At 29.6% G+C, this 25,503-nt stretch overlaps 1 protein-coding gene across 4 annotated transcripts in view; it reads right to left on the reverse strand.

The window, feature by feature from the left end:
- The window catches only part of LOC112681694, a 61,480-nt gene that overhangs the window by 15,977 nt on the left and 20,000 nt on the right, over window positions 1-25,503 (reverse strand). For all 4 annotated transcript variants that reach the window (XR_003148422.1, XR_003148421.1, XR_003148420.1 and 1 more), the window contains exons 2-3: window positions 14,558-14,686; window positions 512-703 (exon numbers count right to left, since the gene is read on the reverse strand). Coding sequence is in view for 1 of the 4 variants with exons in the window: in XM_025551974.1 (XP_025407759.1) it covers window positions 512-703; window positions 14,558-14,663 (298 nt within the window). In the remaining 3 variants the exon portion in view is untranslated. The remainder of the gene's footprint in view (window positions 1-511; window positions 704-14,557; window positions 14,687-25,503) is intronic.

The following is a 25,503-nucleotide window of genomic DNA, read 5'->3' on the forward strand; positions in this document are numbered from 1 at the left end:
AACGCGCTAATATTTTAAAGTGTTCGGACGGAGCGGCAAAGGAATATAAAGGTGTATATTGGTCGATTTCTAACGACGACGAGACTGCCGAGAGGTTCATCATTAAGTGCGCTAAGTCACGTCTAAACGTAGGAACACACGTTTTTACGACCAACTAGCACTGGACACCTTTCGCATACGAATTTTGCATTAATCAGGTCTTGTTCTAACGGACAGTCCTACCCGAATTCGGTAGTAGAAAAAGGCAAAAGGGCAGTTGACTTTAAGAATATGGGCTGTATTGCGTGTGTATCATGTCATTATTGCATTGCGTTCATATGCGTAAACACAATGCGTACGAACACGTCCGCGTTAACGTCGCGATACATAATTCATGCGCGCGCCCGGGCGGTCGCAGTGCCGACGTACTTCACTACGGTTAGGACCCACGCGCGAACCCCTCCCACCAACCACGTTCCGTTCACGGGGACGACGGCGTTCGTCGTTCGCTAGTGCCGCGGGCCAAACTCACCGAGCGGCTGGTCGCTGCTCTTCCATATGTAACTGTACACGGTGCCAGGGTCGGTCCTGCGCCACTCGCCCCGCCAGCCGCGTCGCGATATCGCGCTGTTGTTGCCGCCGCCGTTGCTGGTGTCGTTCGGGTCCAGCGGCGACCCGGCCTGCGGCTGACTCGGCTGCCCCGACTGCGGTCTACATTCGCCACCTGCAAACACGACGGACAATGATTATCAATTCACGAGTGACGGACGATGGAGGAACGCTTGTTGCGCGGTGCACGCCGATATCTGTCACGACTGAGGCCAAATCGACCAAAGCCGACAGGGATGGACGTTTTGGACGGTGACGACAAATGCGAGCGGAACTTCCGCACCTAACCGGGGGGAGGGATGCACTTTTGAATCAGGTGCCGATTCCAGAGCCCTTATAACATGTGAATTACTTCACTGTTGGTCATCACTAGTGGTTTTCTCTCCGACTAGTTGTTTTTGCAACACGCGCGTGTTTAACGTAGTTCAAGGGCGTTCTACTCGCATTATGTTTTTTTGCCGTTGATTTACATTCTATCGTAGTGCTACAATAGTTAACAAACAATTTTTTTTTTCTTATCGTACAATAATTTAAACATAGTTTTACACGGCATATCACAATACCGTCGGTGTCGAAATACTTTATCCTTTGACTACCACCGTATCGTGCGCCTACACATGGACGGAGAATGGACGAGTGAGCAAGCCAACGGGTTACTGGCGAGATCATCAAATCAACCTAACGATCAAGCACAATTCGGCCATTAGTAATGTACCATGAATATAGGTAGTGAAAAAAAAAAAAACGTTGATGAATTGCGAAAAATCTTGTCATCGACGGGGAAAAAATGTATCAAAATATATGATTATTTTCAATGTAAAATAATGATATTGAAAACGCATCGAGTGTGGAGTAGGTGGGAGGAATAAAATTATACGCTGGCAGTTTAAATAGAAGAATGGTCTGGCACTATTGTTTCTTGCGCCTGATCCGAAACTCGTTGCATGACCATGTTAAAAACGTGGGCACTATTGCTCATGGGTGATCGATAATGTTATATTATATCTACGCATGAAATACTTAAACGGTGTTATAAATAATCGACGAGTACAACACAGTCGAGTAGTACACAGCCGAGTTACGAGTGTGTGAGTTGTGAGTTCCGAGCGACTTCTCACCAACATCATTGGCTGCGACTATAGGTAGCACGTGCACGCATATAAGAAGTATAGCTTCGTTGTACACGATCCATGCGTCTATCCGATAAAATATTGAATGGATGCACACGAATCCGGCAAACATAAATGTATATCAGATCCAGAGAATCCCAAACCGTGAAGCCAGTTCTCGTATTTTATACCAAAATACCTAACTGGTACCAGTGTTCTGGAAGAGACGATCGATTCCCGCAATCCTGGGTCTATGCCGATTTTGCCGACTATGGCTATTTTTTCTGTATTTCACGTGACTACAGTAACACAGAATAATCAATGGACAATTTTTTTTTTTAACAATAACGGGTGGAGAAAGCCGCTCACTGAACCTACCGACTATCCTCCTGAATGACTTAGAGACACTAGTTATACATACCAAAGGCGTATATGATCGGACAGTAAACGAAATCAACCCATTGTGAAACGGCAATATTTGCGTACTCCGAGTTGAACAATTATAAGTAACGAAATCAGGGAGTTCTGTACAGCGTATTCGATGTGTTGTTGAATTGTTTTATCGATAGTTAATAGTTTGTAGGACGGCAAAAATGTACATATATAAATGTATTGTACTAGGTATAAAATGCACAAGTGTTGGTTATTATAAATGATCATGATCATATATATATATATATAGTGCGTTTTGATATCCTGACTGATGATATTGTGATTAATTACGACGACTATGCCTTGATTAAAAACAATGATTATATAATCGGGTAAAATATACAGAAATAATTATCGTTTTACATGATACAAGAACGAATCATTAGCAACGAAGGTAAAATAGCACGCGGACGTGAATCCATTTACAAACAATTATATTTATGTGAAATTAATTTAATTACAAATCAAAGTTGTCTGTGGAACGAACATTTCAAGACATGTATTGTCGATAGTTGATAATTGTGTTTTAATATTTATAAACAACTAGTCTAGACAGTTTAGAAAGTTTACATTTTTAGTTGGATAAGATCGCATAATATTGTTATAACATTATGGATCAACATAATTATTTGTTCATTAATATCACAGCTAATTATTAACATAATAGATGTGATCAGTCATGTTAATAGTTAGTATAATTGATTTACACAAGTCTCTAGACTTTACTGTTCCCCCTCCCCATTCAATCAATAAATGAATAGTTTAAAAATTCTACTATTTATATAATATCTCCATGTAAAACACGATTGTTTACATTTGTCCGTTTTGGCGATTTTCACGATTGCATATGTTTGTAGATGATTTAAACATATACTAACAGTTATAATAAATATAGACATAAATAATAAACATAAACAATAAATATAACAGTTCTATAATAATTCATAAAAAAAATTAATAATAAAATAATAGATAAAATGAGGATATCTAAATAAAAGAAAAGTAATTAATAAATAAATAAAATTGACAGTTTTTATTTTAATAAAATTATTGCTAATAAATTATTTGAAAATAATTAAATTTAGATTTCCTGACATCTATAACCTACTATTTTTACTGAAACTTGGAAAATACCATATAATACAACGGAAATAACGAAATTTCAAAAAAATCAGGTAAAATCGTACGGAATCGTGTTGCTTAAAAAAGGTATCGCCGATAACGAACGTACGCAATTGTGTTTTACCCGTATCTCCAACAATTCATTTTGTTCAAAGTATCCCTCCATCATAAAACGTTGCCCACCAAAATATTTGATCTGATTATAATGTAGGTATAACCTTTCTAATCTAATCAGATTTAATGAACAATGAGTTATATAGTTAGTTAATAATAATTTTATACTGCCATGATTTAAAATTTGAAACATGACTATTGCTAGACATAATTATAGGCAGCTAAATTATGAACAGACCGAGTGAATAGCAAGAAATATATACGTGTTTGGTTTTTTTTAAACATATATCTTACAGTTTAATAGACACACACAAATATACATATATATATATATATATATATATGTATACAAAGATAAAAAAACAATTTGGTTTCTTATTGTATTTTTAATTACGTAATAAAACGACAACTAAAAAGAATAAAGTAATTATTATTAAATTTAGTTTATATTCTGCTGATTTGATAATGTAAACGTCTGCTTAGGGAGTATTGTAAATTACCGCATCGTTTAAAGTAGCTTAGGCAACCTACCTGAGTATTATACCATACTAATAATAAACTGAAATAATGAGTGTGTAATTAAATATTTAAGTTTTTTGTGGAGAATGAAAATGTTCAAGTATTAAATTTATGAAATGTAAGAGTAAACTTAAAAATAAAAACCCAAGATACAACTTCTAATATAATATTAAAATCTAACAGTAAGATACATTTATTTTTTTTATGTAAAATAAAATCATTGGAAATTCATATTTAAATATTAATCCGGTCAATGTCTTAAATATTAAATAATAAATTTTTAAAATAAAATACTATGCCATTTTACATTAAATAAAATAATTATTTAGTTTTAAACATTATATCCGTTAAATATTGTCCTCTATTATTAACACATTTACGAAGCCTTTCCCGGAAGTTTTCCATTGCTCGACGAGTCATTTGTGGTGTAATGGCTGTCACTTCCTGAGTGATTGCCTACTTAAGTGTTTCCAAAGATGTTGGGTGATGAGTAAAGACTTGGGCGTTTAAATGTCCCCAAAAAGAAATTACAAGGTGATAAATCGGGGGATCTTGGGTGCCAGGTTATGTCTCCTTGTAAAGAGAAAAGATGACCTGGAAACATTTCTCTCAAAATGGTTAATGAACAACGTGAAGCTGTGGCTCCTATCATGTTGGAACCAGAATTTGTCGTGGTTCCTAGTAAACCGATTTATGTTTGGTCGGAGGAAGGTCTCAATTATGTGATATTAGCAATCCACTTAACAATAACTTTTTGCCCATTTTCTTCGAAAAAATACGGACCTATACACCAAATTCAGTAATAGCACACTAAACTATCACATAAGGTCTGTGAAGTGGTCGTTGATGAAGTTATCGAGGGTTTTCTGTTGTCCAGTATTGGAAATTTTGTTTATTTACAGTACCCGATAAATGGAAATGGGCTTCGTCAGACGAAATTAAAACAGCACCAACGGAAAGTTTTGAAGAATGTCTTCACAAACAGCTCTGCGAGTTTCAAAATCTCTCTCACTTAATTCTTGTGTGTTGTTCACCGTGCCACGCCATTATGAGTACTGGAAATGACATGTAGACTTCTATCTATCTATACCCGGAATACCGTTTTATCTATAAATGGCTATAAATATAAACTTTAAAAAACGGGAGGTTTTTTTTGCCGGACCCTGTATATATATATATTAAGTAGAATTTCAAAAACTCGTTACCGAGTGTCTATATTTTAAATATAAAAAATATTTCTATATTTTCAAATCCTTGATAGGCTGAAACAATTAACCGAAACGCGACTAAAACTATTCGCAGAGCAATTAAAATATTTTTGTGCGAACATCAAAGCGTTTTCTATGATATCGATATGCGGTGGCTTGTACAAAGCATGCGTAAGTCCGTGAATTTCGTTGCTTTGATCAATGAAATATTACAAGTAATCCACCGCAATATTTACGAATCTAATGCGGCAGAGTAAACTGTGTTGAACCTTAAAGGAGTAATCCTTCGTAACGCGCGCTTGCACTTCGTTACCTTATGCGCGTGCACGTGAAGCGTGATATTGCCGCAATAATGTGGAAAATCGTTCACAAAGAGGAAAACCGTCGGTGAGCGATCTCGCGCGCACATTCCCAGGCCAGCCGCCCGCGAGCGGTACGACGCGAATCGTCGGCGGTTTATGTTTCAGAGGGCCCGACGCGCTACCACGAAAGTCTAACCACACAGGGACCGAAACCGTTCCTCGGTTGCATTACTCGCGCGTTAATGAGTAGATTCTCGATTTTTTCTTTCAAATATTCATTGTGCGTGCAAGTTCGTGAAAATCGTTGTTTCGGGCGATACGGTTCTCGGACAGATACGATTCGAATTGTCCGCGGAACGAGTTTGGTAAAGTTGCGGACGTGACTGCGATCAGTCGGATTTTTTCCCCGTCGACGCGTGTCCGATCTGCACTGCGCTCCGGTTAGGTTAGACATCGTTGCGAGACGCGAGTGCATACGTCCATCCATCTTTTCCTGTTTCTCCGTCCGTACAGGCCACCAGTGAAACGATCATCCAACCCATGTGTGCGTGAAACGTGTAAACCATGAGGTGCGCGCGCGCGCGATCGGCTCAGCGGATAAGATGACAATAAGGACAATGGCGGCGGCGACGACAGGAGCAGGACTATGGTCGTCGGGGAATTCTGTAATTTTTGCCACGGTCATTTGTCATTGCAGCTTTCCGGTTGAACGTCATCAATCATGGTCTTTAACATTGTGCGTGGCGTGCCCTCTTGCCCGCACACCACCTTCCGTTTTCCACGTGATAATGCGACGACACACGTTGTCGTTACGTGCATGTGTGCGCCAGTGATTTTACGCGCGCGTGTGTATGTGTGTGTGTGTGTGTGTGTGTGTGTGTGTGTGTATGTGTGTGTTCTACGGTCACAATGATGTGGGGAGAACTATCGACTGCGGCGAAAAGTGGCGGCGGTAACCCGCGGTCCCTTGTGTTTTCACACGTTTCCGTTCACACGCGCGTATACCGCGACCGTGGCTTACCATAACTGTACGTACGCGCGTTCCTGATATCCAGCAACAATGGATTGCATTTATATATATATACAGAGTGGATTTCACTGAATGTGTGGACACGTTGGGATCGAACCCATTTGCCCACATCAAGTGGTTAACCGTATAACTTTCAAAAACATCAACATTCTTAACTTCGAATAGTATTTTTTCTTTTTTTTACAGGCGTAAAAATTGAAAAAATTTGTTAAATTTATAAATAAATAAGTATACAAAATAATAACAATGAATATAATATAATAACGGGACACGTAATTCTTCAGCGGTTTTACGTTGTTAAGTGTCTGGAGAAAGATACTTCGCTTTATCTAAAATCACAACTTTTTCCTTGGAGTAGGATCTTTTCGACATATAGTTGAAAACTTTCACGATCGCGTCGAAATTCATGGTAAAAATGAATTGTTTGTTTTCGAGAAACAAAGCTACAAATTGATTGCGTTATTTATTTTTTACTTTTTTTTTTTTGTTCTTGATATTTGTATCACACTTCTATTCATTCAATTAACTCACAACTTAAATCCGATTAAGGATTAATTAGTTTTTTTTTTTTTATTGAAATGGGTTTAATAGTTAATGATTTTATTATTTTTGATAAAAACAATCTCATAGATACGACGAAACGTATAACGTGGATACTCATATCAACCGAGCACCCATGTTAGACGGGATCGACTATATATATATAATTAAATATAGACAGGGTCGATGTAATATTCAAACGTTTACCAATATTTTTTTTTATTATAAACGTTTCGTCTGATACCACCGATGGTTTTTTTTTTCTTCGATCCGATATCACCGTCAAAATCCTGTGGTCGTCGTCACCCGAGAATAGAGTTTGACCCGAAGGACGGGTAAAAGGAGAAAGACCCACTGATCACGTTTTAACGTTTTATTTTCCAGGAATCTTTTGTGTGGTGGTCGTCAATCATCGCACGAATACGTATCTAGCCGGGGTGCACGCCGCCACGTAGTTTATATACGTAATATTCAAATAAAGTCGTAGTCCAAGCAACCTCTTGAGCAATGTTTCCCAAATGCGGACCGCATTTTATAAAAGCGATCGACCGACAATCCCAGTTATATCAGTCAGATACGTGACGAAATCGCGCACATAAATTGGTATATTGTGTTCTATATCCCATTACCGCACGTATATATCTGATACACCCCATTTTACGAATCGTCCGATACTATCTACCCTATAAAGTGGAGGATCACCGAGGAGATTCTCTCATTGTCTCTTCGGACACTGTGTGTGTTGTAAAAACGTTTAATTTGATCTAAAAATTGTGGATAAAATAAATTAAAAACACACATGTCAATATCAGCTACATTCCATTATATTTAAACTTTATATTTATACGTACTTATATAAACATATAATTTGAAAAAAAAAATACAATATAAATTTATTTTCTTGGAAATTGAAGTAAAATGTATGAATTATATTTTTAATTGAAACGTTCTCGATTTCACACTGAGGTCACCATAAAAAATGTTTGTATACTGTTTCGTAACGTACGAAACTCATAGACATGCGCATTGGGTGTGCCTGTGTACCCTACAAAATGTTGTAAATAGAACCATATCATTTAAGTCTAAGGGTAAGGTGTCCATATTTTAACTGATGTTGTTCTAATTAAATACAATGTATTCTAAAATAATCGATAAAAAATAATGTTTTGGAATATCGTCATTTTGTCGCAGTCATTTGAACGCACGACAATTGATGGAGTACAACATTTCGTCGCGAGTAATATCGAAGCATGTTACATTTAGTTGCGTGCCATTTTATCGCATATGTATATTTTTATTTTACTTGTACTAAATAAGAATCTTAAAGTATTATCGCAAAGATATTATATGACAAATACATTTATATATTTTATCTTATAACTAGGCTTGAATTTCGTTCCAGTATTAAAGGCATGTACCGGCTGATCATTCAGTTTATTCTGCGTAATAGAAACTGAGAAAAAAAGTATAGTTATATACAATAATAATGTATTTTTGTGTTAGCTAATAAATATTTTAAGTAAAAATTATATACTTATTTTTGTTTACATATGAACTTTACATACATAAAAAATAAGGGTCATTCATACTGATATCTTGGTTCAGGGATTTAAAAATCTGGCAACTCTACTTATAACCATATATCTATAATATCTTATAGTATTATCAGCCAATTACATTGACTGATTTAAAATAATAAAATGTTCTTAAAATGGAAATTATATTTATTTTATATTGGTAGGTATAATACTTTGTTATGGAGTATTACCATAGTGTATTGACAATCCGTGAGTATTCCGCGACTATTTTATACTATATATTTTACTTTTTATTCTAATTATGCCTTTAAAATTTATAAAAAACATTTATAAAATCATTTAGGATATTATTAAAGAGCATATGTTATGTTTTAACGAAGAGATGTTATCACATATAATAACCTTTGAAGGAACATGAATTGATATTTTAGTAAAGAAAAACGTGAATCCCCATTGATTCCTATAGAAATCTGGAACTGTTGTGAGTGATTACTAAAAAATTTACCGAGGACTAACAATTAGATAGAGATAGGCTGGTACAACAGATTTTCAGCAATTTTAGGTTCAAAAAGGCCAGTAATTTGTAAATTTATTGAAACATTGAAAAAAGAAAAAATGTTGACTAAAATAACAGTGGAACAAATAATTGTTGGTTATGTACCTAGTAAAAAAAAAAAAAATAAATAAAATGATTCATCCAAAAGGTTACCTATAAAATATATGTTAAAATGAAAATAATGTTCCCATAGGTGAGATTTTAACTAGTGTTTCTCATAGTTTTAATTTTTATAAACGATCATATTAAAGTGTTGTTTTAATTTATATTTAGTTGTGTTATAACAAATTAATAATGATTAATTACCAGAGTTTTATTACAAAATATGATGTCATTACTTATAATATATATATGATTGTAACATATTTACAATAAACAAATAGGATATGGAAAATATTTACATGATAATAGTATGAGGAGGCTGACAGTCCGGTGACAGGACTCTAAAAATGTACATTTATGCGACGAAATGACGCGTGACCAACAGTCGTGCGTCCAAATGATTGCGTCGAATTATCGCGCAATGTAATGACAGTATACCGATGTTTTATAATAGAAATAGAAATAAAACAATTTTTTTTACATTTTCATGTAAAAATTCATTACAATCGTTTAATATATGGATGGGTAACTGGCACCAAATGTACTTTTTTTATTTGGCCCATGCTACATTTTCAGATTAATTCATGACATTTTATCATTTATCAGTATTTCATTTTATCACGTTAATTGTAAAATATAGATATTATATTTTTATCTTACATTGTACTCCAGCTTAATCATGAATTATTTAAATATAATATATATCTATATCGGCATAGCTAACATAGGTATTGGTATTAAGCGCTTATATCATTGTATTGGTTCAGTTACAAAATTAAATTATTTAAAACAAATACTAATTGCCAATATTAATGAACTTTTTTTTATTTTTATTTTTTTCCTAATCTAGTTCATCAGATTTTTAAATTTATATAACTTGGTCCTCTAGTTACATTAAGTTGTCCATCTCTGATATATCAGTTGCAAATGACTACAAAAGTACAAATCATAAGTAATTAAAGTTATCTGAGAAAAATATACAGGATTCAAGGAAAACATATTCATCGGGACTAATATACCAACATATTAAATAAAAAATAAAAGTTATGTTTATTTAACTATTTATACATTATAATTTATTAAGTATACCTAAACATTTTGTTAGTATAAAGCCCAAAAGTATTGTAGACACTGCCTGAAATACATGCCTATGCAGTTTTATGACGAAACTACATACCTAATATAAATTTGCATCGGACCAAACGTTGTAGATAATAGGAACGTATTTACAATGGTAGGTGGAATAATTTCAGAATACGCCTGTCCGAACAGCGAACTTACACGCATAAATGGTTCGGGGTGGCGGCTTCCACAGATGCGGGCCACGTAAAATAGTAAAATTTACAATGGTAATATACGAGCAAAACTTGAAATTAAGATTGTAAAGTTTTCGTAGACTCAAAGTTTACTGATTGGAAATATATTGAAATCTTTTGGACTTAAATTGTTTGAGTATATTCGTTTTTCTGGCTGAGATTTTGATTGAATACTTATATTTGAAGAGACTATGAGGAGATCTATAATAGATTTAAAACGAAAATGAAAATTTTATCGTATACGTTTATTAATTTATGATGTTTATTTCCGTTTATTATTCAATTTAAATTCATATTATCATGTAGTAATCCCATTAGGTAATCGTTGAACTGGACTCACTGATTAATATTATATTTTATGTATCTATTATTAAGAAATACATTTTTTTTTTTTTTTTGTTCGTAAAATGAAAATTAATCCATATTTATTACTTTGTCATTAAGTTAGCTTATATGTTTAAGCCAAAGAATTTAATTTCAATCAAAAGTCTCATGTTTTCTTAAAGAGATACAGTTTTAATCTATAGTCCAGCTTTTTTACTTCATCTGTGCCAAACAAACTTTGTCAAAACCTTATCGTTATGAAATATTTTTCATTTATACCACCTCCAAAGCGAAAATTGTTTTGTTAGTCATATTGTTCGAAACAATAGTTACAGCAATTCATTTAACTGTGATCATAAATGTGATAGTTTAGAATTAAATTAAATGTATTGAAAGTACATAGTCTTATTTAACTATTATGTATATATAAATTATATAATTATGAATTACAATTTGTGTAATCGATAATATTATAATTGATTTTTTATACATTTTCATTCCATATTCTAATATTTATTTCCAATCTTTATAAAAAAAAAATATGATATTTTGTATTCTAATATGGTTCTGTATTTTTTAATAATCAAATGTATTATATTTGTGAAAATCTAAATGATGTATTCTTAAGCTTTGTAAACAACCTTATATTAATATCAAACTACAAGAAACAAATTATTGCGGATAGTTTATATTTCTAGTATCCTATTATAATATAATTTTACTATAAAATTAGTTCTAATAAAAAAAACTAAACGTTTTCATTTAATGCAAGTAAGCTTTTCTTTGAAGTACCAGGGATTAATTTTTTTTCAAAAACACCAATTAATAGCAATAAAGCATGATCATAGTTAGTAAAGCTTTTACAATATTTCGTAATAAGGCTTGCGTTGAAATCCAAATAAATTTTATATTATTTCAGCTAACTACTACTGAATATTTTGAATTCGAAGATTAAAGAATAGTTCAAATTTTGTAAGTTTTGTGTATTAATTATTATTTTTGCGATCACTCAACTATGTTTAATACATGTAATTTAAGGTGTCAACCAGACAAAAAAGTAATTAATTATATTTTTAAATTACAGATAATTCAAAAATTTGCTATGTAGAAATTTTCAAGCATTACACATACAGCTGTTTTGAAAATCTCAACAACACTTATACGTGTAGTATGCGTTTTTTATGGTAGGTACTCGACCTAATTTATTTTCACAAACAATTTTTTTTTTTTTATTTAAATTAATATCAAATGATTACTGGGCCTCGATGAGAAAATCTTGTGTAGAGGCACAGGATAAATAAAACAATAATATAAAAAAGAAGAAATCATATAAAAAAAATCTATATTTTTATATTTAAATGTTCGAAGAACATCAAAATATCAGAAAATAAAATTATTTACACTCGTTTGAGCAATTTTTAAATGTTCATAGGATTAAAATATCCCGTTGAATTCGCTAACTTTCATATATTTTTTGAAAACATTAAAACGTCAAAAGCTCATTAAATATTTAATATAGATTTATATTTATATTTATCGATGATATAATCTACGACAACTCCTAATCGTGATACATAATTTTCAATGTAATATTTTATGTTTTTTAACTACCTAATTAAAAATTATTTTTATTTATATTATTGTTAATGATAAAGAATATATGTAAAATTATTAATTTATAATTCAATAACAAAACGCATCTGGTTTTCTGATATTCAAATTTAGGGACCAGCCAAACCTTCCAACATTCGTCCCATACATGCAATTCTGATCTTTACTTTAATTGGTTACAGTCGCACTATGATAAAAAAGTTGTACAAAAGTGTAAATAATTAAAACTGATGAAAAACTAAGCGAAATGAAAAAAAATGTAATTAGATTACAGTTAACTAATCATAAAACATCAAAACTGAACTTTTTATTTAAAGTTTGGACTTTCTTCAACGAATCCACATAGAATATATTATTGTTAGCATTAACTTTACTGCGATTATTATTAATTTACAAATAATAGGTTTGTTTTAATTGAAAATAATTTTCACTATTTTACTATTTTTTAGTTGACTGCTCTCGTAGTCATATATTAGAACGAGCCATTTTTAAACTAGTAAATACATCCGATAGAAAATCATAATCCAAAAAAAAATTGACTTTCGTTGAATGTTGTGTTTGTTGACTTTTTCTGACAAGAAATAAAATATTATATAATCATAGAAGGGTTTCGAAAGTAGACAAGACTGAGAGGATTATTTTCATTATAAACGATAGCATTTGTACAAATCTTTTATCTAAATATTTCAGTAGTACAAATTTAAGGTAGTATAAGCAGTTCTTCATCGGTAAGCTATACTTGTATATAAGATTAAAAAGATTTTTCTCTTTTTATTTTTTTATTTTTTAAATGTGAAATGTGATGAAAAAAAAAAATCTTACGCTAAATATTTTTCATGCTTTTTCAGTCGCGTAATTTTTGCTCACGTTTCTTTTATCTTTCTTTCTCCACTATTTATCTTGGGCTATATCGGTCGACTGATAAAATATTCAACCGGGATGCCCGTTACTGTGGTGGTAGTGTAATGCATATCTAATGGAAAATTTACCGGTCGGATTTCAATTCACAAGAATAGAACAGGCCGTATGGCAGCCGGCAACAAATATGAGGGCGGTTGTTTCGCAATAATGGTTTCAGAAATTGGAAGAACCGAGGAAATGGAAAAGTTATTACTACCCGGTGTAACTAACCGCGAATCGTCCCCGCCATCTTCCGGAACGAGATATATGTAATACATATAAATTATTGTTAGCAGCAGCAAACAACGTTTTCAAAACTATTATTGGTAACCGAATCTAGAACGTTCGTCGACCGGCTATACTGCACTTTCAACTGCGCAATGAATTCGCGACCTAGTCGTATTTCGTTACAGTATTCTTAAATCAATTTTATTTATTATTACGTAAAATGATAACGCTTAACTTTGAATGTTAATGATAGGCAATTATTCAAAAAAAAATAAAAAAAATTAAGGGTTGCATAAAATAAAGCTTAAAATTCCCATATTATTGTAATACGTTAATGGTTATAATTGAAATAATGATTGGATTCAGACACATTACCGATCATTTTTGAGGAAAAAAATTAAATATCCATAAGAGTACAGTACCGTGTTTGTTTTGAATTCAGACATTTATAAGCTTAAATAACAATGGATATCATTCCAAAGAACGAATTGTTTTTGCCCACAAATGCAATTAATTATGTAACTGGGATCGTGATTTATGTAAAGAAGTCATGAAAGCTAATTCAAAAGCTTAAAATGTAATTCAAAAAAATTTAATATTTTTTCTAACCCCGAAGGGTAAACGGAAAAATGTATGTTTATTAACTAAAACATTCAAAAGTATTATATTAAATTTGAATTGAAGAAGAAAGTTAAACGACTCTATAAATGGCATAAAAAAATAAATAAATAGAAGTTTATACTTAAACTCGAATCAACTTTAATAAACCGAATATTCACTTGTTCTGTTCATATTTAAACAGTAATAATTTTTATTTTCAAGCGACTACAGAAAATACTACAGCTATAAAAAAAACCAATGATCAACATGAATATAACTATAAGCCAAATAAGATGTTTTCACTTGTATACTAATATCTATGTTTCGACACTCATACAACATTTAATGGAAACATTTGCATGAATATTACAGAAGATAAATAATATTATTAAATTAAAATCAATTAAATTTAACGTACAATTGTTGATTACGGTTATCAATATCAATATCAGCAGTACATGGATCATATATGGCATAGTCTTCATGGTTACGTGGCATTGTGTCTTGTCGGCAAGATTCTGCATTCTATCATCCACGTCAACGTCATCTGTGAACAAAAAATAACATATTCATATTTTTTTTTTTTTTTTAAGACCTTGACGTACTTTTATTTTATCTAACAAGTGCTTTCATCGATTTTATTCCCATGGGTAATACGGCGTCAAACTCTAGATTTTTACGGTTGACATCTTTAATTTCACGTGCACGTATGTATTTTTTTATTTTTATAGAGATACTCGTCCTTTGAACGTGTATAGAAGTTTTAGAGGGTGTGTCATCCAAAACGCATATAAACCATGGGATGTTATATCTGTGTGTATTTTATCACCATCTGTATTTGATTGGCGTACGAGTTTAAGTACAGGCATGTTTTTCACTGCGCCGTAAAAATAATAAAAAAATGTAACGATTAGAGAGATAAAATTTATATTTTCTCGTTCAAATGATGCTGTTCGAATGGCCTGTGCAAGTACACGTAATTTTTAGCACTCATAATACGTGGTACAAATGAAAGCCCGAATAACATATCGCATTTTATTCAAATATCTACAATTTGTATTAAACTGAAATATTATTAATATTTTTATTTGAATAAATTTGCACACGCAAATCAAAACCGACACCTAAGCATTATCAACAACTTATATTATTTCTTTATCTTATTATCTTTATTCCAATATGTATTATTTTAAAGTTTGTAATAACATTCGAATTTCTATAATTTACTTGAGTACATGCATAGTTTAAACTTTTACTAATATTAAGAGCTATTTTGAATTGCGATTGAAGTTATTATTCAAGTTTAAAGCGATAAGAATAAAAATCATAATTACTTATAATAAAATATTAACACTTTTTATCTATATTTTAATTACTTTATAAATGAGTAACTAATAGCAAGCTATATATAAAGAGTATAAACTAGACAGTACACCATGTATTGAATGCAACCATTCGATTATGATGTTGGTATTATATGGTACGTTTATAAACTTCTTTTAGACTAACTGTTCAAAAAACTTCCTAAGAGACATATATAACTAAATTTAAATTTCATAGATAAACAGTATTTCTAAAAGTCAATAATCAAGTAAAAAAATGTCAGGCGTCATATTGCATTATGTTCACTGATATAAATGTTCAACAAATATATTGTTCTAAGGCCCCCCTTTGGTGTATTTTTTATGACGAATGACATTAATGATAATTATTAATTATTAAATATATAAAAATATTAATAGATTACATTTCTATTATTAATTATATTAAAATAATATCAACCCATCATATTTGTGTTCAATAGTAAAATATATTATTTTTTAAACAGCTTTTAACAATATTGTAATATACTTAAATGGAACATAATAAATAGTTTTTCTCTCCGTATGAAAGTGCTGCAGGCTATAGGTTGCGAATTCTGCGGCCGTTATCGTTATCTCGTTGTACGTTAAATGTATAAATAAATATATTCTTATTTTTATTATCACTATTATTATTATTGTTTTTTTATTTTTTATTTTTTGTTACATTATTTACAAATGCATAACTCATAATAACACGTGAATAAATCTTGAATTGGTAAACTTTTGTCAACACTGCTTGATGATCGGTGACCATACCCAGTCCATCATTATTAAGTAACTAATAATAAGTGGTGATTATTATTTATCACAAATAATTGTTTTCAATTAATACAGTTATCGATTAAAATTGTATATAAATCAATTTTTTTATTTTTTTATTTTATGTAATTTAGTGACATATACGCTAAATAACTTCTGCGGCTTGGACAATTGATACTTAGTGATAAAAGTTTCAAAAACTAATAATTATATCGTGAAATATTTGTGGTGTTTGAACGGTCGAAAGTCTACACGAAAATAAAGACAGTGATTATAATAAGTAAGATACAAATATAAGAATTTGAGAAATAAATACTAAATGTGATAAAAGCATACAAATATGGAAAAATTGCAAAATAATTCAATATGTTTTTAATTGATCTATTTATTTCCGCCTCAAAATCTTAGAAATGATCGCAGTTAATGCACTTAAATAATAATATCGGTTTATTTTATAGTGACATTGAAAGTTCATTTTATAGTTAATCCTAAGTCTGTTGTTTAGTTTCGAATCTCGTTCGAAAGTTTTGTGTTAATTTTACCCTTTACATTACGGAAATTTAAATGCGTGTCTTAAGATTCATATTATATACTCTCAAGAAACTTTGAAAACGCTCATTTAATTAAATCTTACGATTCAATTATACATATCGTATGATTATAAGAAGAAGAAAAAATAGGTTGGATAAGAATATTTAAGATTAGGTGTATTCTTCATCTAGATGTATTATAGAGTTTTATTTCTAAATTTGGAAGTCAAAATTATTTATTTTTGTTAAATTAGTTATTTATTATATTAGATGGAACTTAATTGATTAAGGTGTTAAAATATATTTAAAATAAAACTTTATAAATAACTATTTTAGTCAATATTGTAACTACAAGTTTTACGAATGCAATAGATGATTAAAAAGTGTTTTAATTATAGAAAATGAAATAAATTATGAAATTGTTCTTAAAAAACTTGTATTATATATTTTTGTATCTTATAAAAGTAGGTACATGATTAGCATTGTAATGAAAAAATCAATTTATAGATATTATACATACAAGCTATAAAATACTTATTAACTTATACGATGTGTCAAAATAAATTATTTTAACTTTTCTCTAATAGTATATAAATTAAAACTGAGTAATTAATACATGTAATACATTTGATAAATATCGATGATATATATTTTGTGTCTATAAGTTAACATAAACTTAATCATTATTTTTCAATTTTGAACAATGTACAAAAATATCGCTTCAACTATAATAAATCAATATTGATGATTAAATATTTATAATGTATCGACGAGTGAATCGTTAATTAGAATCCGCTATTTTTACTTTAATGGTGATTCACTTTATTTTGTTTTAACTCGATCAAAGATATGTTCAGAAATCAAAATAATTACAAAAGTAACAAAAATTATGATAATTAGGTAAGTAGATTTGTACCTTACGTCATCGCTATAATCAAATAAAAGTATAAAATCAAGTAGTGTAGTATATTCATTGTTATGTTTGTTTAATAATAACACGCTAAAACCCAATTAGTTACATCTTAGATACACTATTTTGTGCATTTATAGGTATAATATTTATTAAACATAATATGAACCATAAAATACATAGTAATTTGCATTAAAATATATATCAAATACGACACACTCGCCCTACGAGTGTCAACCAGTACGCGCGTGTGTATTTATACGCGTGTTCTAATGGCTTCAACAATTTAAACGCTCCCAAGAACTAATTTAAATTTTCTCTTGAATATATATTCTTAAAGGTATATTTTTAAATTTTAATCAAAAACATTCAAATCCATTTCTAGTGAATACATTTTCACCTGTATGAATTCCCGTAGGATATAAAAGACAGTAATAAGTTAACTTTTAGACACACAAACGGGATCGTAAGCTGAAATAACACTGAGATATTCATATTATGTGATTATGTTAACTTCTTCAATACATTGACATTTTTATGCATGTGTTACATAAAAATGTTAAATTTAATGAACCATAATGACCAGTTACAGATTTAGGGGATGCTAGGAGGCTGAGACACTCACCGTTCTGCGTATTCAACTTTTTTTACAGTGTTATAAATTGCTTTGATATCAGATGACACCACGTTTAATATATAACGAATAGTGTAAACAATGTGAATAATGAATTAAATATTAAATAAACGATTTTACCGAAATATAAAAATCCTCTTACAAATATTTGCTGGTCTTTCAGTTTCTACTGCAATCACTGAAAGGTCATTCTCGACCCTAAGAAGGTTAAAAAATTCCATACACTTTACAGTGAACTAAGTTTAGACTAAACGGTTTAGCATAAGTAAATGTTCATTAAGATATACTTGCAGATATTAAAGTTATTGTTAATGAGTTAGCTAAAAAAAAAGAAGAATGCAATTAGAAGACTGTTCAATCTAAATTATAATTATGTAAATTGCATTGCAATGACGTACTAAGAAATAAAATAAAATTATCTATCATTTTTAGATACAATTATGTATGTAAGCAATATGTATATTTGTATTGTTAATTTTTTTTTTTTTTTAATGATACACGTCTATATGATAATATATAACAAATATGTTGAAAGAGTAGCATTCATTTTTTTGCTTAATATCATCATGGATATTCATGAAGGGGACCAAGGGTTAAGAGAGCTCATATATTTTTAGAGAGTAAATAAAATACTTGCACATAATACAACTGATTTTCCTAAAAATTAAAGCCCTTAAATTATTAGTTAGTTTTTGTCTCAAATTCATAAGGGACATTATTAGCGAAATAGCACACCTATGAAAAAAATACTAGATCCACCATTGATGATGATAGTAATAAAAGCTGATGGGTTAAACAAATACTAATTTGTTTTCAGGTCCAAATATGTAATTAACACTACATCACATAACTTGTATTTTTTAAATTATTTCTTTGTATCAGCGGTGTAACTAAAGATAGAAAAAAATTCAATAAAGAAATAAATAACAAAGCATAAAAAACAAATCATAATTTCAAATGTTCTTCGTGTTTTGACTTTATCGTAGTTTTGTTAAATATAAAAATACAATTTATAATTTTCACATTTTGTTCAGACACCAATGGACCCTTATTTTCAAACATCGTATAGAAAACATAAATTGTAGGTTTATTATTAAATCCGTTTTATTTATAATAATTTCAAATAGAACTAAACATAACAGTCAACTCCAGTTTTACAAAAAATAAATATACGCACACACCTACCAAGAGTGGGATTGTGGATTTCAAATTTTAATTTGCATTTGGTTGCACTTTATTGCACTTTCATTCTGTATGACTGCAATCATTTAATATTAAATTATAATTATTAAAAATATATGAAATAATATAAATAACTTTTGCATTTGGTATTCAATTATTGACGACCCCTAGGTAGCGCACCTCTGGTCTAGACACTATAATTTTGACTCTGAATGTCAACGAGAAAGCTTACATTATAAAAAATATTAATTCTCTCAACTCACATGAATACCCGTCTCTTTGAAGACTTAATTATGTTGTTTACTCGTATCAAAATATAATATTATGCATACTCGCAGTGCAATACACTTTGTATGTGATTACAGGCTACGGAATAATGGACTCCCATATTTTCTAGGCAAATTAAAAAAAAAAAAAAAAAAAAAAAAAAAATGGTACATGATATGAAATTATATTAACAGAAAATATATAACATAAAGTTTTTTTTTTGTTATTTTTTTTAAACTATATCCTCTAAATAATGGCCTAGAAGAGCGACACATGTATTGAAGTCGTCCTCGAAAACTGTCCGTCACTCTATTTAGTGTATGGAGTGAAATCGCGACGATTTCTTGACGGATAGCCTGTGTTAGTTCTTCAATGGTTCTAGGTCGATGTTTACTACCGCCATATTTGGACGGCAACAATGGCCACGGATTTTGTCCCCGAATCCGCTAAAAAATAACCATATGCGTTTAACAAAAAAAAAAAAACATGAATCGATTGACGGCCGTGCTGACACCGCGGTTACCGGTTCGATGCTGGGACGTTTTTCAGAACGGTTCACACGTTGCGTTTCTAATCGCCGAGTGCTTACGGTGCGCTGGTTTTGTCTGCTATTCAACCGAGACGTCAGCGAACGCGATCGGATTGTTTTAGGAAAAACGCACACTTTGGACGGTCTCCAACCCGGGTTGGCCGGGCAACAAAGCGCTTAGGACCCGCGGACAGACGACACGGCCTATTGTTCTTAAGTGAAAAACAGTTGGCAGAGCAAAGCCCCGCACTCGATTTTACAAAGGTCACCGGAGGCGGCGGAATCCTCCGAATTGAATTTCCACCGTGCAATTCATTTCCTCCGTTTTATTTAATCAACCGCTGCTCCGCTCGACTCGCGCAAACTCATCGCATGTAACACACCGTCAACGGTCTTACGGGCGGGCGCAAAAAAATTTAATCGTCCGAGAAAAAACCGTGTACCGGTTACGGTGAATCGAACAAGATGCCGGTTTTTACAATTCGATCGAATTCAATTTCATTTTAGTTCCATAAAATGTTTTTATGTTAAATATTCTTTTCGTATAACTGACATGAATTCGGTCCTCGTGAAAACCCAGAATGTTTTCATTTTATTTATTTATTTATTTTTTATGAGTGAAGACAATTTGACAATTGTTATATTTTGATATTTTGACAATTTTTAATGGAAAAACATAAATATATCTAAATTTATTTGCACATAATTAGATATTTATTAAGTATTTTATATTTATCCGTACTCGTATATCCAAGAGTCTCGATTGATTACTACGTTCTAAAAGTAACATGAATATTAAAAACCTATATTTCAATTATTTTACGAGTTGAGTTATTACACCTCTTAGTATAGTGATTTGGTTATATTGCCAAATCGGACAATATAAAACAAAACAATAACAACACAAAGTTTAAATTATATGAATACGTAGAATACATTTTTGATTAGCATAATATAATTGAAGCAAACCACGAGTGACATTTATAAGCTTTTAAAAATGATTTACTCTTTTCTATTGTAATTATATTTTGATTTGTATTAATTTATAGAAGCCTAAACACTATAAAAATTAAATATCATATACAAATAGAACTAGATAAATATGCATAAAATATTAATCCATAAATAAATTTTATAATGCTGCAATCAATAAATACATTACATAAATACCAATAAATTAGTTTTGAAAATTCCTTTATGTATTACATATATGTAAGTATGTTTTTTGTTAATTTTTTAACTTTCATATTCACAAGTCAAAAAATATTATATGATATCAAATAATTTATTAAACGCTTTTTTTCTTTTTTTTTTTTTTTAATGAAAATTATTAATCAAAAGTTTGGAAAAATTATTTTTTTATTGTTTATCAATTCGTTTTCATTTCTATTATTCGTATTGAGAAAACCCGTTGGGTAGAAATTAGTGTTGTTATAAAAAAATAATAATTTTTTCCACTCAATTGTCTATTGAACAGATAATTTTTTTTTTAAATTATGCAGTATTTATGAATCCCATTATTTGTTACTATTGAAAGAGTTTCTTGACATTTTAATTGTTGGTTAACATTTGGTTTCGGATGCATTAAAAATGAAATCTAGTCAAAATCCATCAGCATTATTAAACGAATTTTGTAGTCATATGTTAACCACATCGAAGATGTATATGGTAATATATGGTTTCCGAATCTGAAATAAAATTTAATTAAAACCCTGACAGTAGGTTAACATATAGCTAATCAAAATAAATTAAACATAAAGTATTTAATTTTGCAAGTACGTTTATAACGCTTAAAATGACTAATAAACATAGAGACTTTAAACAGAATTTTTTTCAACAACAAATTAATAGCTTTTCAATCAACTGAATGCTGATGTAAGTCGTTTTTTCATGGAAAAATAATAGTATGATTGTCATGTTTTAAATATCACACTAAATATGTTTCAAAATAAGTTATTATTTTTTTTTAATCTGGTATAATTTTATTATTATTAAATTAACAAAATATAACAAGTATTAAGTAAAATAACAAAAATTGTCTACACTTCTAAGCTAAGCTTTTGGTGATATAGGAAGGTAAAGCGCACATAAGATCAAACTACTATACGATATATAAAAAATTTATTATTCAAATTACCCAGTTAATGTTAAAATTAGCCAACATTTAATAATATTCATGATTACATATGGCTAATATTGTATTTATCATAATGTTAACATTACCCGTAACATATATATAAATTAGATAATATTATATAGAGTATTTCTAACAAATTATAAAATTTTTATACATTGACTTAATCCATATAATAAAATATTATTTATACATTTTTTTTATGTTCATATTATCGTTGAAAATATTTTTTTTTTTGCATCAATTGATAAAAAGTTGAAATTACCAGAACTAAGATAATTTATACTATTTTGACCCAAACTTTAGTTATTGTAAATCAATTTAATATTATGTAATCAATCTTCACTGATGAACTTATAATTTTTTTTAGTAAAGAATAAATTAGAGTTTCTATATTTTGTAAAAAGTATGACTATTTTTTTAAATAGAATTTCAAGCGGAAGCACATCAAATTCCTTATATTTTGAATATGTGGACCGTATGAGATTGTCTTTTTTAAATATAAGTGAATTATATTATTTTATTGTACCTTTAAAGGATTAAAAATGTTTTTGGATGCACCGCACTAAATTATCATACCATATTGTAATATAAATTTGTATAAAGAAAGAAATACTATCCTTAAAATATGAGGTTAAATTATATATTTTAATATATTGAGTTTAAACATTTTAGCTCGTAATTTAACTATCAGATTTATGAATAATCCATTTAAAGTTACAATCAAGTAAAAGTCCCAAATATTTAATCATTTTGACTATACTTATTTTATAGCAATTACAGTTTGATGTATTAGTACAATTATGTAAAATAATTTTATCAAACGGTGGTAAAGAGATTAATTGAATGTTTAAGGTGCACTTATGGATAAGTTTTCAGAAGACTTGAAAAAGCGCTAGATTGTATTCTCTTTGAAAAGGACGATGAAATTATATTGTATAACCGTTGTATGGTGTGAAGTTATTTATTTTGATCGATAAAATTATAAATTGTGATAACCTCGGTGTACTGTTTTAATAATAACATCGAGTTTGATTGGTTACTAATGGTTTGTGTCAAAATTATTAATGATAGACGTTACGTAATCAAACTACAATATTTATTTTTATAAGTATTGGAATGTTTCTTTAAAAAGCAGCATTTTTTTTTTTTCATTCAATTGTTCTTAGAATTTAGAAGTTTTTGAAATTAAATAAAGTATTATTTAAAGATAATGTTGGTAGATGATTTATTGAAAGCGTGAACAAAAATTGCTTTTACTGGGCCTTTGATATACATTTTATTGGTTTGCTAAATCGTAGAGAAATATTAAAAATAACTCATGATTAAAAAATAAGTAATGAATCATGGAAACTATTTTAATGTCAATTATTAACTTGTTAGTAAACTAAGTCAGTAGATTTTAGTCACAGACCAAAACTCAAATCATATTCAACGGTAATGGAAGTATAATGGTCGGATCGTAGAAGTTAATTAAGTATTTTACGTTCCTACTTAACTCTGTAATTAACATTTAGCTCAATAATGAAACAATAAAAAAAATAAAATAAACATGAAGATTGAAAATAAAAGTTATGTTAAAAAATCTTATGAGAAATTGAATCACACAACATCCATTTCCTACTCAACTTAGATTAATTTTCATAAAATAATTTTATATTGCGTTATGAAATTAACTATTAAGCAAAAGCGAAATTTTCAAATCGAGTCTCTAAGATTTAGTAAAATATAAATTATTAAGCTGATAATATTTAATAATTCTTATGACTTTTAATATTTCTATAATACATTTTTACTTAAATTTGATTAGTTAGCAGCTTAAATATATTGTAATACTGTTAATAATAAAATATCAATGCTCTTTAAAATTATCTAAACATTATTTACAATCATTATTTTTTATTACAGCTACTCTTCTTTATTTTACGTATAGTATAGTATGTATACGTATAGTGTGGAAGTTTATTTATTAAAATAAATTAAAAAAAAACTCACTCAAATCTAAAACCATTTGAAAAACATGTTTGATTTTTATGTTCAGGAAATAAAAAAAATGTACACCATTATTTTATGATACATATTTATCTGAAATATCAAACGTATTCCACTCACATAGATAGTATTTATTTTATCACAATATTATAATAAAGTTTACTAAATATTGAAATTATTTATTATGTTCTTATATGATAAGATACTATGATGAAAATTACTGCAAATAAAATGGTATTAAGCATTTTTCTTAGTGTTACAAAATTAGTGGTATAAGGGTAAAAGTTTTTAACTTAAAACTAATATATTTATAAAAGTTTTAGATTACATTTTTTTGGAATATTCGAAAAAATATAGTAATCAATGTACCTAACAAATTGTCTTGAAAACAAAAACCATCTGTATTGAAATTGTATTTACTATCAAGTTTTGTATTATAATAGCTAAGAATTAATAATAAAAGATTACAATATGAAAAATGACATTAATCTAACGCCAGTAGTAATTTTATCATCGATTAAAAACCATAACAAAGCTATATATAATCTAAATGATTGAAATATTTGTACCTTGACTTGGGGATGTAATAAAGTTATCTAAGTAGTTTTTTTTTCCTTAGTTTTGTTACAAGTCACGACAACCATTCCTTTTCAGACGATACCTAAGGTCACCTGGTGGTTTGGTACGTCTAAACTTAGAAGTAAAATTCGCTGTACAATTTTGTGCTCAATTGACACGCTATAGGATAAAACTACTGACCACTACTGGCCGAATTCAATGCAGAATGCGTCAACTATCTCTTTATAATGTATAATGTGCCAATAATGACTGAACAATAATGTATATCAAAGGCCCAGTAAAAGCAATTTTTGTTCACGCTTTCAATAAATCATCTACCAACATTATCTTTAAATAATACTATATTGAATTTCAAAAACTTCTAAATTCTAAGAACAATTGAATGATTATTATACAGAAGTATATTTTATAGTTTATTGGAACTGTGCCTCATAATAGTAAGCTCCCGTGTATTGTTTGACCGGAAGTAATCGCGTTTATTATT

This window comes from Sipha flava, unplaced genomic scaffold, assembly GCF_003268045.1.
Source record: "Sipha flava isolate LNK unplaced genomic scaffold, YSA_version1 194_pilon_pilon, whole genome shotgun sequence".
Lineage (NCBI taxonomy): Eukaryota > Metazoa > Arthropoda > Insecta > Hemiptera > Aphididae > Sipha > Sipha flava.